At 34.6% G+C, this 19,729-nt stretch overlaps 2 protein-coding genes across 2 annotated transcripts; both read left to right on the forward strand.

Annotated features, from left to right (window-relative positions):
• Positions 1–11,960: 11,960 nt before the first annotated feature.
• LOC113310433 (uridine 5'-monophosphate synthase-like) lies at positions 11,961–15,770 on the forward strand. The gene is made up of 6 exons (XM_026559121.1): positions 11,961–12,840; positions 13,323–13,406; positions 14,382–14,464; positions 14,593–14,680; positions 14,778–15,032; positions 15,425–15,770. Exons 1-6 carry the CDS (start codon positions 12,058–12,060, stop codon positions 15,551–15,553), a joined length of 1,422 nt encoding a protein of 473 aa, XP_026414906.1. The 5' UTR covers positions 11,961–12,057; the 3' UTR covers positions 15,554–15,770.
• Positions 15,771–17,218: 1,448 nt separating this feature from the next.
• LOC113312211 (triosephosphate isomerase, cytosolic-like) lies at positions 17,219–18,763 on the forward strand. Its single transcript, XM_026560967.1, has 5 exons — positions 17,219–17,299; positions 17,391–17,429; positions 17,550–17,662; positions 18,450–18,534; positions 18,686–18,763. Exons 1-5 carry the CDS (start codon positions 17,219–17,221, stop codon positions 18,761–18,763), a joined length of 396 nt encoding a protein of 131 aa, XP_026416752.1.
• Positions 18,764–19,729: the final 966 nt, after the last annotated feature.

A 19,729-nucleotide genomic window follows, 5' to 3' on the forward strand; every position in this document is an offset into this window, starting at 1 on the left:
ATTCATATCTATCAATATCCTTTGCAATTGAGCCGTCGCAGAATGGTGGTACTTTACTGAGATAACACTTCTGTCCATAGAGTCAGATCGCTACAAACACAGAATAATAAGGTCTTAAACGTGTTTGCCTGCTCTGATACCAATTGAAAAAGCGGGGGTCTAACAACATCACCCAATATTTTTTTTTAGGCAATCTGTATGGACAAACTCCAATATAATTCCAAGAGAATCAACTAGACGATCATATTCAATCAATGGAAATATATCCAAGAGTTGTATCTTTATTTCACAATGTAATCAGCAAATCAAACAGATAGAAATACGCGAGCCTGATTATTATGTGAAACAACTTGAACGGTACCAAAGACCAATGTTCAAGTGTCAATCAATTTATATTAACAACCAAATGTTGGATTATCTAATTGATTGAACTACGCACAACCTGTGATATTTCAATTATATAAACAAATGTAATGCGAAAAAGAAATAACACAAACACCAGAAATTTTGTTAACAAGGAAACCGCAAATGCAGAAAAACCCGGGGACCTAGTCCAGATTTGAACACCACACTGTATTAGGCCGCTACAGACACTAGCCTACTCCAAGTTAACTTCGGACTGGAATGTAGTTGATCCCTAACCAATCTCACACTAATCAAGGTACAGTCGCGTTCCTTACGCCTCTGAATCCCAACAAGATTTGCGCACTTGATTCCCTTAGATGATCTTACCCACAACTAAGAGTTGCTACGACCCAAAGTCGAAGACTTGATAAACAATGTCTCACACAAAAAAGTCTATTGAATAGATAAATATGTCTCCCACAGAAATACCTATGAGTTTTGTTTCGTCTTTTGATAAATCAAGGTGAACATGAACCAATTGATACACCGGTCTTATATTCCCTAAGAACAACCTAGTAATATCAATCACCTCACAATAATCTTAATCGTATGGTAGCGAAACAAGATATTGTGGAATCATAAACGATGAGACGAAGATGTTCATGACTACTTTATATCTTGCCTAACGGAGATTAAATCTCGAGCATATCTTAGAGAATATAGTACTCAATACGATAGAAAACAGCAAGCTCAGAACACGCAACTACAGAGAAAATAGTTGGGTTTGGCTTCACAATCCCAATGAAGTCTTCAAGTCGTTAACCTACAGGGTTTTGGGAAAACCTAAGGTTAAAGGAGAATCGACTCTAGTCACAACTTGTATCACACAAGAGGTGTGGAGATTAGGTTTCCCAGTTGCTAGAGTTCTCCCTTATATAGTCTTCAAATCAGGGTTTGCAATCAATGCTACCTTGGTAACAAAACATTCAATATTCACCATTAGATGAAAACTGATATCTTTCAACCGTTAGATCGCACTTAGCTTGTTACACAGAAATGAAAAGTGACTTCATTTAGATATGAGTAACCGTACCTAAACGTGGGCACCTTGTTGGCTCAACAATAGTTAACCGAAGTTAGCCATATGAACACTTTTATATCAACGTAATTCATCTTAACCATAACTAGTTCAAATGACTCAAATGAAACTAGTTCTAGAGTTGTTAAATTGTTTATATTCTCATAGAAGTATACAAGACACAATTGAAGCAAAATCTATTTTGACTCACTTGAATTATTTCATTAACATTATAGCCATGGTTTGCAAAAGATTGCATTCCTTAATATATAAATGTATTGGTTCATCAACAAAGCGATTTTAGAATATAACCTACTCAAGTATGCAAACGGGTACGCATACCTAAGTGGTCGGACTAAGTTTGGGTTTGCCAGTATGCGAACGGGTACGCATACCTCCAAACTAAGTTGAATTTCCCGGAACTGAACTTATGCCAGTACGCATACGGGTATGCATACTAAGTTTCCGGACTTTCATTAACCAACCAGTACACATACAAGTACGCATACTGTGTTATATCCAGTCATGGTTAATTTTTCTAAACTCCCATTTTAATCATTGAAACATTCTTAGAAGACGGCAATAGCTGTCTCACACTAACTATTAGCTTCAAAGAAATTTTCAAGTGATCGAATGATCAATACGAAACATTTTGAGTCTACATCAAATCATTGTCTCAGACAAATCATGTAAGATGTTACCAGTCTATTTTCACATGATCATCTTTTGACTTTCGTCAAGAATATAAGATGAACTTGGTTAAAGTGAAAGCTTACCAACACATATTTCGAGAAATATGTAAGCGAGTTAAACTTAGCTCGAAATATCAAATGTGTATAATCGAAGTCTATATAGCTATATGACTTTTGTCTCAAACAGGAGATATAGTAGATAGACTTTTGAGTGATAGATGAGTTCAAGTATCCATATACCTTTTGTTGATGAAGTTAGACAAGCTCCCCTTAGTAGTTCTTTGTCTTCAATCGATGAACACCGTGAAGTCTAATGCTCAACTACACTTACTATCCTAATCCGAGACTTAGCTATAAGTAGACTAGAAATCAAGACTTATCTTTTTGGCAACTAAACTTGACAAACAAGCTTAAGATAAAAACGCTTGCGAGTTCGACCGAGAAGTGCTCTAACAAAGTCTTCACCATACACCCATACACATAATCATAAAACTATATACAAGATTATGTCGATGTCATATCTACGAAGTTCAAAAGATAAGCTTTATACTTGGGGATGGTCATGGGGAGGGTATAGGGCGGGTATGCCAATCCCAATCACTGTCCCATTCGTAAAAAAGATACCCATACCCGTCCTGTTACCCACATGAATTGGGGCGGGGCGGGTATGGGAAATACCCATATGGGGCGGGTTTCCCATGCGTTACCCGTAACACTGAGCTAATACATAAATTTGTTTATAATCAAAACTAAAATATGATTCAAAACAAAAATATTAAACAATTCATTCTAAAATCTTAATTCAGCAATTTATCTCAAAATGATCAAAAGAATTTGTTAATGACTTGTTGGTTTTTTTTACTTTTTCCTTTCTCATTCTATTTTCGTCCACATTGACCATTTCATTATCTGTTTCATTTTCTCTATTTTAACTTCTGGAGAATGTGTCTGATCACAACAAAAGAGAGAAAGTGATGAATGTACAAAAACGATCAAGAATATAATAAATGAATGAAAACTCGACTAAGTGGTGTAAGTATAAAAATTGAATACAAATTCTTGCATAAAAGTCTAAACCCATATAATATAAAAGGTATGGGGCGGGTATGGGCGGGGACCTTGAATCCCATCCCCGCCCCATCCTCGTAGCTTAGGTTTCGGGTATTACCCATACCCGACCCCATCCCCATTTGTGCGGGTAAAACGCTACCCAAACGGGGCGGGTACCCACAGGGATGGGTTTGGGTGGGTCAAATGGCCATCCCTAGTTATACTTCGTATTCTAATTCCTTAATGTTATGATCATAATAGTATGATCATGTCTTTCCACTAGAGTATAATATACAGTATATACAGCTTCACATGTTATGTTTTCAATATAGCACGACTCGAAAGATACGCTAGGAATTGAAACAAGTTCAAGTCAATATTACTAACCTCAAGTGGAAGAAAGATGTCGTCGTTGTAGTCGTTACTTATTCTCATTCTTCAAGTCTTCGGAGTAATACTTCTATGTCTCAACATTCCTAGACTTTCTAGTCTAACCTAAACGAATTTGACTCTAGTATTAAATCAAGCGACTCTAAATGAGTTTTGATACTAAAAAGTAGAGAACGTGAGATCTTGCAGAGGGATTTTATGGAGCAATCACGTGTCAAAATAACACTAGTAAGTGAACCTAATTGATCTAAGAGTTTAACCGCTAGGATCAACCTATAAATTACACTTAAATTAATCTACTACTAGGTGGTTTATACAAAAGAAATATGGTAGTCAAGAGCTTTTGTATCCAGTTACACAAGAAAATTGGAGATAACACCAATCTATCTGATATTTTTATTTGGTGATAATCTGTGATAAAAAATGAACAAATGAGTATAATAGTTCAACGAATGCTCACTAAAGAAAAGAATCCTCGATCATCTCTCTCTATAATACTTTAATTACTTCCTTATTTACTTTGCTTTTAAAAGAACGCGCGATTGGGGGATATCAAAACTAATTGGAGGATAGAGAAAAAGGACAAAAACTGGATCCAAATATCAAATCATGGTCACCCCTTATCTAATTATTTTTTAAATTCCTAATCTACCCCTCACTAATCAGGTTTAGTGTATAATTATACTTAGGAAAATCATAAGATTATTTGATAAATGATTAGTGTTATTATTTAGTTTTGGGTGAGGTGAGAGTTGAAGGAGGGAAAAAAATTTGAGAGGGAAGTTTTTTTGGTGAAAATGGTGGATGATAGTGAAAAGAGAATTGTTGTTGAATCTTTAGCTCAACTATAAAAAGAAGTTTTTTCTTTGAATTCTCCATTTTTTTTCTCTGAAAAAGCTCGGTGCCGGCATAGAAGAAGTATGAATACCATGCCGGCATATGTTGGAAATTTTCATAAATGTTTGCCTCGGCGCAGAGTTTTCTGGTTTTCAGTCCACTGCCGACACAGTCAGTTAATTCTCGAGCATGCCGATACAGCTACCGGCATGGTATGTTGCTTGAGTTTCTTTGCCGGCACATGATGTAAAGTATCCAGAAAATTTAAAAAAAAATTCACTTGAGTACCGCCATTGATAGATTTCTATCGAGCATGCCGGCACTTAGTTACGACATTGAATGTTAGTTACCAAGCATGCCGACACCATTTTCCGACATGGTCTTCATCACTTCCGGCATGGTCTTCATCACTTCCAACATGGTCTTCATCATTTCCGGCATGGTATTCATCACTTTCGAATGTAAAAAAAAAAAGCAGAATCAATTTTAAATTGAGGATCCGGCAGAGAAGGAGAAGACAATTTGAAAGGGAGTGGGGAAAATTTAGAATTTGAAAGGGAGTGGTGAATATTTAGGTTTCAAATCCCTAACCCTAAAAGAGATTAATAAGAGGTGAAGATGGAAATGGGGATATGATTTTGTTTTTTGATTTTTATTTTGAAGGAAGGGTATTTTAGTATTTTTGCCCCCAAAAACACCCCTTAGCAAACACTATTGGTTGGGGGAAGTAATTCATATCCCCCAAGTAGTTTTGATATCCCCCAATTGCGCGTTCTTTTTAAACCTACCATAAACCCCTATATTGTGACACTTTAACAATTGAACTCCTTGCTCGTCACGGGAACGAACTATACTTCGATTACGTTACTTATTAACTGATTAGAAATAAGAATAATAATATATTGCACCTACAACATACATCAAATTTTATCATCGCTGTCGAGGATTACCCAAGGTTTTGAATTACCATTACTCGTTTACGGAAAATACTTCAAGAACCATCCAAGGAACACATGGCTACATATGTAGATGACGAAGACATGAGAACTCCTCAACTTATTGTACCTCCAATTAATAACTTAGTATGTACCCAAACTGTAATACGAATCAAATTCCAACAAGAACAAGTCCTATAATCTTTGTTCAAGATACAAATTCTCCAGAATAAATCTTGTAGGTTATGTGCAATCTTTTAGGATTAAAAACTGTCTGGGTTATTTTGACGTACTATTTTTGAGATTTCTATTATGAAAATAAACAATATAATGCGAAAAATAAATAATACAAAACACCATAAATTTTGTTAACGAGGAAAACTGCAAAGTAGAAAAACCTCGAGACCTAGTCCAGAATTTGAGCTCCACACTGTATTAAGTCGCTATATATACTAGTCTACTATCATTCTTCAAACCTACGAGTAATTCATCTCCAGTTTCTCTCCTTTACGTCTCTTGCATCTCGCAAAACCGTGCGCAACACGATTCCTCTAACTGGCGTCCTTTTATAGGCGCATGAGTTGTAACATAAGTGAAGATTTTTATGACTATTTTATCTTTAAAAGAAATCCTATTTTACTTCCTTCAGAAAAATATTCAACCAAGGTATGAAAATATATATGCTATGAGGTTTCTTCAAGAAAATAAGATATCAAGCAAACTCGAGATTAGGTTGAACTTTCTCTTCAAAATTTATAGAGATGCCTAATCAATTCTATCGGAGGTGAAAGTATCCTACTTAGGTGAAACTCTTACTAGGCCTTATTTTAAAAAAATTGTGGGATCAAGAAGATTTCGTAGTGCCGTTGATAGGAAACTAAATTGTATTGTTATTTGAGTTATTGATTTCCGATTTGATAAATTAACTGTGAAATTGAACCTTAATAGATCTAGTTTGTTTATTTTGTGATCCTTCTCTTCTTGTTAGAGCATTGCTCGGTTGAACCCACCAAGCGTTGGTATGTCAAGGTTGGTTGTCATATTTTAGTATCAAAACTTATAAGTCGCTTTATTAGATTACTAGAGTCAACTTCGTTAGGTTAGACTATGAGGTATTGAAATGTTGAGACATACAAGTATTAATCTGAAAACCTAAATATTCTGAAGACATACAAGTATTAATATGAGGTTAGTAATACATGACTTGACTTGTTTCCATATTCATGTCGTAAGATTTTAAGTCGTTTCTAATTGAAAACATAACATGCGAAGTTATATACACGAAACTCTAGTATAACAGATTTGATCATCATATTGTGATCAAAGTGTGAAGGAACAATATATCAATAGTGATAACTGCTTTATATTGGTATATTGACTTACGAAGTATAACGTTTATCTTTTGAAATCGTTAATAGATTGTGTAGTGAACATAGATTTGATTTCATAACTAGAAAACTATGTTTAATTACATGAGTTTAAGGAAGTAGATGTACAAACTTGTTTCGTAGTTGATAGGAAATCAAGATGATTGAAGGTTCGGTTTTTATTGAAGATATTAAGGTTGGAACGATCCTAACCTATATAAGAAATCAAGGTGGACCCGATCCTAGCTTATGTTGGGAGTCAAGGTAGAACCTATCCCTACCTATATTGGGATTCAAGGTAGAACTGATCCTAACTGGTTTTGGGAGTAATGGTGAAACCAGTCGCAATAAGCAAAACTGATTTCTCTAAGTCACGTACACTTTAGGGTTTCTGTGATTTGTAAATTGGATTTGCAAAATAGGGAAGTTCAAGATGTCGACATAATGAGTAATTTGAACATGTGCCAAAATCTAATTTCTAGATTGTTCAAAGATATTCCTTGATATTTAAGGTGAAATCCCAAAACGAAACAGTAGAGAATATTTTTGAGATTATCGAAATTAATATGTTTTTTTTACCAGCAATCAAAACATATCTTTGTAAATATATATGAGTTAAATGTCAGCTAATATTGAGTTTTCCATGATTTCGGTTATACAGTTGGATATTGGTTAGAATTAGAAAAAACCGAATTTAAGTGTTTTATTTGCATATCTTAAGAATAGTTTTGGTTAAATTTCTTTGTGTTTAAATTACCTTGGACTATCAATAATGAAGTTTGTTATTATTACAAACTTATCCTGAGCCATGCAAACTTCATCTTTGTTGTTTCTGGTGTATCCGACTAATAACATTCTCGTAATACTATCTTGGAAAGTAGAGTAACCTAATTAGGCAAAATCTCTTACGTCCGTTAGTTTAAATACTTCTTTGGGATCAAGAAGCGTCTACTGATACTATTGGTGGGAAACTAGTATTGATTTGATTGATTAACTGCTTGTTAACTCTTGATTGCACCTAGTTTTATTATTCCTGAGAGTTTTTTCTTCTGACATAAGGTCACTCAAACTAGATTAAGAGATTATCGGTAGTTCAGAACTGTCTTTAGATCTGAGGTTGAGTTGTGATCATCCATTGTTAACAGACTCCATTCTGTGCGTGATCGATCATAAGTTGAAATCAAGTTTGTTATTATGCGGGTACTAAATACTATTGGAGATTTGAATACAAGAAGATTTTTTTCATTGGTTCCGTATCTTTGTGATTTGCTTCGTGCAAAAACTTGATCCGCTAGGATCTGACTAGAACTAGTTTATCTTTTGATATACTTGTTATTGCTAGTCGTATTTAGATCGACAAGCTATCATTTGGTGGTACTCTTCAGTATCCGAATCTGGTATCTCTGTTTGACTCGATCTGGTTAACTTGTTTAATCCAGATCTTGGAAGATCTAAAACCCAACAAAGGAGTCTAATTGATTTTAAATAGAAAATCTTTTGCCACACTCAACAAAAATATCTCTGATTGATTTTCCAATATAGGAAAGTGATTACCAGATAGATTATTTTTTTACTATTTGGAAGAAGATCGAAAGGGTTGAGCGATTAAAGTCCTTAGAGAGGCTGAGGCAACTTAAGATATGAACTTTATCTTAGAATTCACGTGAGTTGGACAGATTGGTTGTAGACACAGGGATACTGAGGAAACTAGGTAACTATGGGTAGTTTGCTTGGTGTCAACTATGCGAAGTTGGTAGTGTCTTTGTATACCGACTTAATTCTGAGAGTATTCAAAATTGGACCAGGTCCTGCATTTGCGATTTCCTCGTTAACAAAATCTTGTTGTGTCCTTACGTTTCCTTTCCACGATTATAATTATTGTTTTTGTTATAATTAAAAGTAAATGAATTGTACGTTAATCCCAAATACTTGGGTTGATCCCTATAGTTAAGGTTCGGTTCCGAACTAGTAAATAAATACCAAGCGTATACCTTGTGGTCGCCATCTTCTTGACAATTTTTGTCTATAGTACATCACGCAAGGTATAGGACTTATAGGTTGACATCGAAAAGATTTTGGTGTACTTCGTACCCTCGTCATTTTAACTCTGATTCACTCGAACATTAAAGTTGTTTCTCTTTAAGATCTACTTTGATGGTTTGTAAAACTAAGATTGCTTTTTTCGATAGTCTTTATCCTAGTTGATCTAACCGATAAATGATTTTATATGAATTAAACGGAAGAACCTCTATACTCAACTTATCGTTGATTAACTTGTTGATCTAGGAGATCGATAGAGAGGTACTACAACATGTTAGTCATTTATTGGTTCGGGTTACACTCCAAAGGAATTGATTGGTATAAATTTTCACATCAGGTGACGTGAATTCAGATAATGGACTTTATCATGGGATACTGAAAGAACTGAGTATCTTGAAGTTAGTTTACTTGGTCTCAACCATACAAAGTAATTGTAGTCAATGTGTATAACAACTTAGTTCCGAGAGCGTTCAAAACTGGGTTAGGTCCCGGGATTTTTTGCCTTACAGTTTTGCTCGTTAACAAATCTTGTCATGTGCCTTTATTTTACTTTCCGCATTATAATTATTGTGATAGTTATAATTAAAGTAATAACATTGTATGTTAATCAACACTTGGTTTGATCTCACGTATTGGTTCGGATTCGAACTTACGCTGTATACCAAGTGTACATCTTTTTTTAAGTAATCTCCTTGACAATTCGTGGATGTATTAGATTACACAAGGTATGTCTTGCATAGGTTGGTATGGAAATGATTGTGGTGCCATGTACTTGATACTCTCGCCATTTCAAGTTGTGTTATTGTGAATATAAGGTTCACAAATACAGAAGTAAGTATACCACCAGTATTAAAAATAATAACATTGTTGGGTTAACACATTTACTATTTCAAAATTTGTAATAATAATAAACCAGTAATGGAAATATATTGTGGCTCTGACTTTCAACACTTCCAATAAACCATTCAGGCTATTTTCTGGAACAGACGAGCATTGGCCGATAGTGATGTAAAGTTCTGATAAAATTGAAGACTCCCAGTCATATATTGGTGCTCGCTCTAAATTTTATAACGATTCGATAAAACCAAGTAATGTCATTGAGCTAGCATTTGAAAATTGACATTGGCATATTTCCCACAACACCTCATAATGTTTAGGGAACGAATAAGTTGTTTTTGTTATCCCATTTTCATTCATTTTCCTAGCATAACATTGTATAAGACTTTTCAACTCAGACACCTCTAATCCATGGGTTGTTAGTCTTTTATGATATGGATTTCCTTCTAGATCATTTGAGTTATTGAGTATAATCGAAGTCGTTCTCTCCATTTTCCTTCTGAATCCCACTTTAATTTGTCAAATGAAAGTACATTTTCCTTACATGTAATTCTCGTCAACATGTGAAAATCTCACAATATAATTTCTATAAACAACATATTCCTAATTAAAGTTGGTCGAATGTTCATAAAACTATAAACTATCTAAACACTGAATTACAAGAAGAAAATAAACTTATCACACTCGAAATCTTGGAAAAACGTATTTATTGTCTTCCACCATCGTTCTAATCAAACTTGAACAATTTGAGTCATATGGTTTTAGGTTGTATAAATATGAACGCCGCCAAGGATATCTTCAGGCTCTTTCTTGAACAACATGGGAATTAACTTGAACACCAAATTAGATTAATCTAAGACCTCCCACCTCTTAAAGTAACCGAATTAACTCGCTTTGGACTACTATATATGTGCACACGGAGTACGCAATCACTAGCTAGTTTTCTAACATTTTCAAACTCATACCATTTTTTCTACTCATATTTCAATCCATTTACTTGTTGATCATTCGACGATTTTTATTTTTTTTTTTGTGGAAAAAATTGGTACAACACAAATTTGGAGAAGAAAAATAGGGATCATAGATTTTTGTGTGGGAAAAAAATGGAGAAAGAGGAGAAGATGTGAAGAGGAATGATGGAAAGAGTGGGTATTTATAGGCAGGATAAACACGATGTTGATTATAACGAACCGATATAGACAAAATCAATGGATAACCCCGACAAGGTTTATGAACTGAATAAAAGAGACCTCATCCCCGAATAATTACCATGTCATTTTTCGAAATTGTTAGGGGTCCCGCTGGTTGAATTCCGTGGATTGTACTGACCGAGAGATAATTGCTGACGTTATTCGTCCGATACCATCTCCGCCACTTTACCGTTTCCATAATAACTAAACTAGTTTGGCAGGCCACCTAGCATACCAAATGCCCGTGTGCATAGAAATCGGTCTAACATCTGACTCGTGCCGAATCAGATCCACGAGTCAACAAACGTTTTAATAATTAATAATATGGCCGTTACAGAAGGGTGCAGATCCCATGTCCCCTTAATGTATAAACCCTCATGTCCCTCCAATTATATGCTGACATGTGACACCAATTTATTCCTCTTATTTAGACTTATTCTTTATGGTAAGATGAAATCCCCGAAACTACGATCTTTCCTTTTATCTCATAAATTACTTTTTTTTTCTACTGTCCATGTCTGATTATTGTGAGACGTTGATTAATTATATATTTATTTGATTCAAAAATTAAGTTGATTGATGAGCATTTGCAGTAGATAAATAAAACACACATTTAAAAAAATTCCGTATTTAATTTCTAGTCTTGTCATCCCAATTTATCACATAGAACAGGTTATAGGTGTTCATCACTTCTGACGTGATTCTACAGATGATATTGATAGTCATAGGTTTGACGAGTATGTGGCTCTTGTTTTGGTTTCAATTTGCAAAACAAGAACGGAAAAGTAATTGATCGTAAAATAAATTTGAATAAGCACAATGGATTCCATGATGCAATTGCTTTGGCCGCATTTGCATCTGTTTTAGTATAAAGTCTTCTAAGCTATTAGATAAAATCATAAAAATGGAGATGTAGTCTTTGGTTCCGAGATAAAAATGGTAACGATGTATATGTTTTTATTTTCTTAGTTATAATTAACTGTAAATGAGATAATTAAAATATGGAAGAAAGGAGAGGCCACATGTCATAATCTAATTGGGGGACACGAGGGTATATACAAGAAGGAGACGTGCGATCTGCACCCGTTACAGAACACGGCTTTATGAAACGGCGGTCCCAAACAAATTGATCGGCTGATATTTATCGTCTGTTCCTCATATACCCTTTATTAGAAAAGCATTTACCTTTTAATCATATAAAAACGCACTCCATAAACCCTTTCATTCACCCCACTCACAGTCACTCATCTTCTCCATTCTCAATTGTTCCGCTAAAAAAAAGAAGGATCTCCATTAATGGAGTCTCTTGTTCTAAAACTCCATGAAATCGAAGCAGTAAAGTTCGGAAACTTCAAACTGAAATCAGGAATCTATTCACCAATCTACATAGATTTACGTCTAATCGTTTCATATCCATCTCTACTATCTGAAATCTCAAATCTTTTGATCTCATCACTTTCATCAACAACTACTTATGAACTTGTTTGTGGTGTACCTTACACTGCTTTACCAATCGCTACTTGTGTCTCACTCTCTGAGAATATTCCAATGGTTATGCGTAGGAAAGAAATCAAAGATTATGGTACTGCAAAAGCCATTGAAGGTTCAGTCAAACAAAATCAATCTTGTTTGATTATTGAAGATTTAGTAACCAGTGGTACTTCTGTATTGGAAACTGCTGCTCCCCTTAGGGCTGTTGGTTTAAAAGTAACTGATGCTGTTGTTTTGATTAATCGTGAACAAGGTGGAAAAGAGAATCTTGAAAAGAATGGGATTCGTTTGCATTCAATGATTAATTTAACTGACATGGTTGAGATTTTGAAGAAACATGGAAAAGTATCCGAGGAAACTCAAAATGAGGTTAAGAAGTTTTTGGCTGAGAATAGCATGGTTTCTGTTCCTGCAATTAAAGATGTTTCTGAAAAAGTTAGGGTTAGGGTTTCTTATCTAGAGAGAGCTAAGATGGCTAAGAATCCAACTGGGAAGAAACTTTTTGAAATTATGGCTTCTAAAGAAAGTAATTTGTGTTTGGCTGCTGATGTTTCTACTGCTGCTGAGTTGCTCTCCATTGCTCAAAAGGTTTCCTTTTTTCCCCTGAAATGCTTTGGTTTTTTCTCTGATTCTTTATCTAAAGTATGTAAATCTTCAATTTACTAACATTGGTTTTTTATTCTTAGATTTGCATTCACTGTTTGCTTTACAAAATTAATGATCTCAATGTTAAATTATGTGTTTGCTCTAGGGTTTAGGATCAAAAGGTGAATGAGAGTATATAAATATGAAAAATAACTAAAGAAGGATGAATATTATTTAATGGTTAAGATAATTTCCTTGTTTTTTCTTTTAGATGTCAACTTGGGATTACCAGGTTGATGAGTAAAAGCAACATTCTTCTCTGCGGAACAAAAAAAGGAACCAAATGCTGGTTTCTATGCTGAAATGAAATATAACCATGAGAATTTTTGTTGTTGATGTTATTATACGGAGCATTATACAGTAGATAACAAAATGATTTATTACTTCAGGGTCCATTGGAACTCAATTGATGTGTTGTTGTGCAGGTTGGTCCAGAGATCTGTTTGCTGAAAACCCATGTGGATATATTGCCTGATTTTACACCAGACTTCGGTTCTCAGCTTCGCGCGGTAAATATCTAAGCTTTTGCTTATTGGCAGTTCTCGTACAACCTTGCAGTTTTGTTATGTAATGTGCATAAGGTATTGTTTGCATACTGTCCTAGAAAAAGCATGTCCTGTTTCTAATCCTCCTTCCCTTTAAAAAGCAATGATGGTTTTATCATCACTAGGACCATTCCTTCCAGTGGTAGTATTGGTTCTGAGTATAAACACATAGAGCATATTTGACAAAGAAGAGCATGTCCAGAAGTTTATTTATCGTAAAACATATCGAGGTAAATAAAATCTTGTGTTTTCTGATAGTTCGATTTTAAGCTTTGTTAATCCTCAGAAAAGTAGATACTTCATTTGTAGGTCACTTACGTTCCTCCATAGAAAAGGGCAATTCTGGGTGTTTCAGTGCGTCATAGTTAGTAAAGGTTCTTGTTTCATTTGCTTACCAGACCACATCAGAACTATTTTATATTCGTGTCTGGATCATTTGATATTAAAATTTGAACTATTTTATACTTCATGTAATTATTTGATATATTCGAATACTCTATTGAAAAGTATCTTGTTACTTATACATTATATAGTTTATGGATTTTATTTCTGTATTATCATTTTTGTTCAAGTAGATAAGAATTTAATAACTATAAGCATGAACATGCTACATAGCGTAGCTCCTCTTACAAGGTTCCCTCTTTTCTTTTGTTTTTTTTGTGTTCCATCACTCGGTGTTGACAATTTTCTTGGAATTATCTTGTCAAAGAATTAAGAAGACATTATGATGTGAACAAATTAACCTTAATCCGAACATGTAATCATTCACATATATAGGTACCGCTTGTTGACACTGCTTACTTAGTTTTAGTGGGATATATTCAGTTTATATGTCGCATATAATTGCCTGTTTTACTACATCATGGTGTCGCATGTCAGAAAAATTGTCAGTCGAAGTTACGGCTCAGTTCTAAGCTGATAACCTTGTTATGATCAAAGATTGCAGACAAATACAATTTCATGATATTTGAAGATCGTAAGTTTGCCGACATTGGAAACACAGTAACCATGCAATATGAAGGGTGAGATTATACCCACTTTAGTTTTCTCCCTTTTATTTATATTTTTGAGAGAATGGCAACGATTGTGCCTTGTTGGTTCATGTTGCTTAAATCTCCTTGTTTAAGTTTGTTGATTCTACTGTCTACAGAGGTGTTTATCGCATACTGGACTGGGCCGATATAATCAACGCACACGTAATCTCAGGACCTGGTATTGTGGATGGCCTTAAATTGAAGGTATCTATTTGTAACTCGAATATGCTTAAATTATGATCATTTATTTCAGCCTGTGAGATTTACTGTTACTCTTCTTTTCTCACTTTTTCAATTGTAGGGTTTACCCCGTGGTAGGGGACTGCTGCTGCTTGCAGAAATGAGCTCTGCTGGTAACCTTGCTACTGGGGAATACACAGCTGTAGCTGCAAAAATTGCTGAAGATCACCCAGATTTTGTTATTGGTTTTATCTCAGTCAATCCAGCTTCGTGGAAAGGGGGGCCAGGAAATCCAGCATTGATTCATGCCACTCCTGGAGTCCAAATGGTCAGTGGAAGCGATTCCCTGGGTCAGCGATACAACACTCCTCATTCGGTGAGTTTCAGCTTTTTTTCTGAGATCTTTAATTCTAATATGCCCTTTCCTTGTAGAACTAACTCATCAAATGTAGATCAACTGTCCCTTCAAAAGATTAGAAGCAACTTAGGGAGACAGTAACTGTCCCTTGGAAAAGAAACTAAATAACCCAAGACCACCTATTTCTCCTGGTTGACCAAATTAATACGTAGATGCATAAGCTTCCTCATTGTGTCCTTTCAACAAGAAGTTAGGAAGATACATGCATTGGTATTCACAATTCACTACGTATGTGAAGTCGATAAACGGACTCGAGGAAAATTCTTGTCCTCTTCTAAGTGATGATTTATTATATAATCTTGTGCGACCATTTGGTTTTAACGGAAGTGTTTTCTTCTCCCCTTTTCCAGGTCATCTATGACAGGGGCAGTGATATGATAATTGTTGGTCGCGGGATTATAAAGGCAGCAAATCCTGCTGAGGTTGCTCGAGAATATCGTCTTCAAGGATGGAATGCTTACAAGGCAAGATGCGAATAAAGCTGCATCATATTCCCTCGGCCGACTAGAGTTTTTTCCTTTTTTCTTTTTTTCTTTGCATCAGAGTTGGTTTCACCATTCCTAAATCTAGGATCTAAATGGGTGCCACATATTCCTAGATCTTCATGACTATGTCCTCCTCTACTTTTTCATATCAAGTACCATTTCTGGCAAATGATTTACCTATCCAATCCATAGTGTTGTTATTTCAAGTTCCGAAAGCTAGTTCTTTTTTTTTTCTTTTGCAACTGTTACAGAGAAAGCTGACTTGGGGTTTTCTGGGGGTAACTGCTCAGTATTTTTTTTTCCTCGTCTCTTCTCTCCGAACTCATGTTATACTCCGTAGTATCTTCCAGGGGATTAAGCAGTGAACTAGTTTCAATTTTCATGGTTCAGCGACTCCGTTTGACAAGGTTATTCCACAATGTTTACCATGAAAAATGAATGATAACCGCTTGCACCGTAGGGGCCGACTTCTCCATTCTCTTCCTCTCTCGGTCCGGCAAAAATTATTTCTAGGTTTTGAATATCAGAAGATTAATGTCGAATCGCAACAATTTCATCAACAAATCTAATAAAACAGGTAAGTTTCTCATCTCTATACTCGATTCAGTTGAAATCTCGTCATGTTTTTAACAAAAATAATAAATTTACGAATGACTGATTTACGGTTTCAAAACCCTAATTCATTTGAATTCACTTCGAATTTTTGATCCGATTTGGAATCATAGTTTAGATCTATAATATTTTTATCATTCTCTTCAATTGGAACTAAGGTTTTCAGAGTCCCTTTTTTTTTTTTTTTTTTTTTTTTTTAAGGATTTGTTGTCTGAAATTTTGATCTAATCTTAAATCTAATTTCTAATCTTAAATCTAATTTCAGATTAATAATCATCGTGTTTTTATATTTCTACTCATATGAGATCATTGAAATCAGATAAACTTCAATATATAGTGATTCTTTTTCGTTTGTTGTATCATGTTTTGAAATTTTATTTTGGATGATTCCATTCAGATCAAAGGAAAAGGCCAATACAATTTTTCCTGAATCGACATATCTCTAATCTAGGTAAGTTTTGAACGTTGTTGTTATTGTTGTTGCTCGATTTGTTGATTTTTCATATTTCAATTATCAGATTATTTAGATTTCAAGTATGTTATATGAAATGTTGATAGTTTCCTGTCATCAATTATTAAGAGTGTTCTGATCTGCAATTTTTTTTGTTTGTTTATTAGTAATTTTGAAAGCATAAAGCTATTACATGTAAGTAACATGAAAACATGATTTAATTTGTGTTATGTTGGAAGTTCCTAACGCTTGCTACAAGGATGCTTGTTTACGAGTATTTAGATTATGGAAATATGAAGTACTGGCTTGATTTGAGGATGTTTGTACTTTGATTTGGATTTGTCCATAGTTATGTTTGTCATTTTCCTTGGTAACAGGATATGTAACTTCTGATTACACATGAATTTTGTATGTGTAGTAGAAGATTACACATGCGTTTGTATGTGTGTCAGCAGATTTTAGTAGCACCGACTTGATTTTGGGATGTTTGTACTTCATTTTGTTTTGTCCATAGTTATGCCTGTCATTTTCCTTGGTACCAGGATATGTAACTTCTTATTACACATGCCATATGCATGTGTAACTTCTGATGACACATGAATTTTGTACGTGTACTAGCAGATTACAATGTGTTTGTATGTGTGTCAGCAGATTTTAGTAGTGCCGGTGCTTTTGGAGTAGGTGTTCGTTTTTTTATATTCATAGAAATATTGAACTGATTATGAAGTGGTATTCGTTAATGAATCATCTGGAATTTGTAATTTTCAGGTGTCTGTGTTTGAGGCAGCTGTGAAGCATGGGAACAAGGTTCAGAAGATATCACGACTTGATTTCATTTTTCACTACTTGTCTCTTTCTGCGTTTGTAAACATTAACATTTTACCGAAGTTCACAGTTGAGTTTGTTTTTTAGTTTGCTTATCTTCAGTCTTGGTCTACAAACGAAGTTGTGGTGATTTTGGTGGTGGAGGTACAAGTTTTGGAGGAGGATGAGAAGGTAGTGGTGGTGGCCAGCAGCGGTTCATGTGTGTCTGTTGAAAGGTAAATATTGAACAATATTCGTTTTCATTTTTCTTTTGGCACTAGTTCATGTGTGTATACTGTATTGGTTCATTGTATTTATCAACAACATTAAGCATTGGTATGGACTATTAGCTTTTGAAGTATGATGCCTTCAGACTTTACAAGTACGCAAGTTATATGAATGTGTAGCTGCTAGTTACACATGCTAATTAGAAGTGTAACTACTAGTTACACATGCTAATTAGATGTGTAACCGCCAGTTACACATGCTAATTTTACAGATCTAGGTATGGAGAAATTGATCTGAATCGAAACCTACAAATAAGAGTATTGCTTTAGATGTAGAAGAGCTTGCTGACCAGTTGGGTCTAGGATCAAAATTCTATGTAATTGGATTTTCTATGGGAGGCAAGGCGACTTGGGGATGCCTCAATTACATCCCTCACATGTATGGTTTTGCACCTTCACTTTTTATCTTTATTGAACTTGATTTGCTGAACAACTTTTGTTGCATTAGATATTAGACATTTCTTACGAGTTTAGATGTAAGACATTAGACATTTCTTTGCATTATATGGATATGTAACTCTTAGTAACACAAGTCAGGTGCATCTGTAACTCTCAGTTACACTATTCAAATGCATCTGTAACTCCTAGTTACACTATTCAAATGCATGTGTAACTCCTATTTACAGTAGTTAATCTTCTCACGTCATGCATTCATGTTTTCTATGTTCTGGTCTGATACTAGAATACTACTCAGGCATGTATGAATAAATAAAACTCGCGTCCCTTGTTTATGCAGTATTGAGATGCTTTCCAGTTTAAACATCCCATGGGTTATTCTCAACCTCTTTGAAAGAAGTGCTTTGCTAAATGAATCAAATGAGGTAATTAATTTTATTTATTTTTTTGCACAGAAGCTTAATTGCTATTGTTATGTACAACTCTTGTGGCACAACATATTTTCCTTTTGGTTTTTCTTAATTTTTATATAGTTCAGTAACATTGATTGAATGCTTTTGAAATATGGTTATATAGTTCTTTAGAAAGAAAGTTGCATATGCACTTTCTCAAGGATTTAAGGTGATTGCTGGTGTTAGTGAGACTCTTGAATAACGAGGTGAGAAGTGATGATTCTTAGCTCTTTTATAGTTCAAAATGTGTGCTTTATATGGATGCGTAACTCTCAGTTACACATGTCAGGTGCATCCGTAACTCTCAGTTACACATGATATATGCATGTGTAACTCCTCTTTACACTAGAAAAATGCATGTGTAACTCCTAGTTACACATGCTAAAATGAACAAACTTGCAACCAAAAAATTCCACATGCTAGGCATCCAAGTCATATGCATGTGTAACTGTCAATTACACATGACAGATGCATGTGTAGGGAGCTACACATGCTAAGATAGGTTATCATGTGTCTTTTTTTTTGTTTTTTGTTCATCCAACCTAATCCATTGATGTTTATTTCGTTGCAGATATGCAAGCATTTTGGAGTGAAGAAGACAAGAAGGAAAGGCAAAGATTTAAACTTCATAAAAGCTAATTGCTTAAATGTGGTAAGGTCTCGCTGGAATTGGAGTTGACGCTGCACAAATCAGATGCATGTGTAACTCTCAATTACACTAGATAGATGCATATGTAACTCTCAATTACACTAGACAGATGCGTGTGTAACTAGAAGTTACACATGCTAAGAAATTATTATAACATACTTTTAATAATTTTGGGCTTAGTTTTAAATTTTATTTTACTAGGGGTTTAGTTTTAAATTTTATTTAATTAGGTGCTTGACAATATATGTAAGGGTATGAATGTCTTTAATAATTCGGGGCTTAGATTTAAATTTTTTTTATTTAAGGGCCTCATATTATGGGTTATCCATGGGTTGGGCCTTAGCCTAATTTTCCCTTTAGAAAAGAACCCTGATTTTGGGCATACCAAAATCTTATTAGGCATACCTAATAAAGACAAAAAAGGATGTGAAATAACAAAATCAGAAGCCCCCTTAACCAATTTTTTTAATGGCAAATCTGCCCTTTTAGGATTAGTGTTAATACAAATGATTAGTTAAA

This window comes from Papaver somniferum, chromosome 9, assembly GCF_003573695.1.
Source record: "Papaver somniferum cultivar HN1 chromosome 9, ASM357369v1, whole genome shotgun sequence".
In the NCBI taxonomy this organism is placed as follows: domain Eukaryota; kingdom Viridiplantae; phylum Streptophyta; class Magnoliopsida; order Ranunculales; family Papaveraceae; genus Papaver; species Papaver somniferum.

Bases quoted from the DNA above. Each gene is read 5' to 3' on its own strand.
- LOC113310433 (XM_026559121.1), top strand. From the start codon at position 12,058: ATGGAGTCTCTTGTTCTAAAACTCCATGAAATCGAAGCAGTAAAGTTC. The intron at 13,407-14,381 runs GTAAATATCTAA...TTATGATCAAAG, and splicing joins TCGGTTCTCAGCTTCGCGCG to ATTGCAGACAAATACAATTT. The intron at 15,033-15,424 runs GTGAGTTTCAGC...CCCCTTTTCCAG, and splicing joins GATACAACACTCCTCATTCG to GTCATCTATGACAGGGGCAG.
- LOC113312211 (XM_026560967.1), top strand. From the start codon at position 17,219: ATGAATTTTGTACGTGTACTAGCAGATTACAATGTGTTTGTATGTGTG. The intron at 17,430-17,549 runs GTTCAGAAGATA...GCTTATCTTCAG, and splicing joins CTGTGAAGCATGGGAACAAG to TCTTGGTCTACAAACGAAGT. The intron at 18,535-18,685 runs GTAATTAATTTT...ATGGTTATATAG, and splicing joins TGCTAAATGAATCAAATGAG to TTCTTTAGAAAGAAAGTTGC.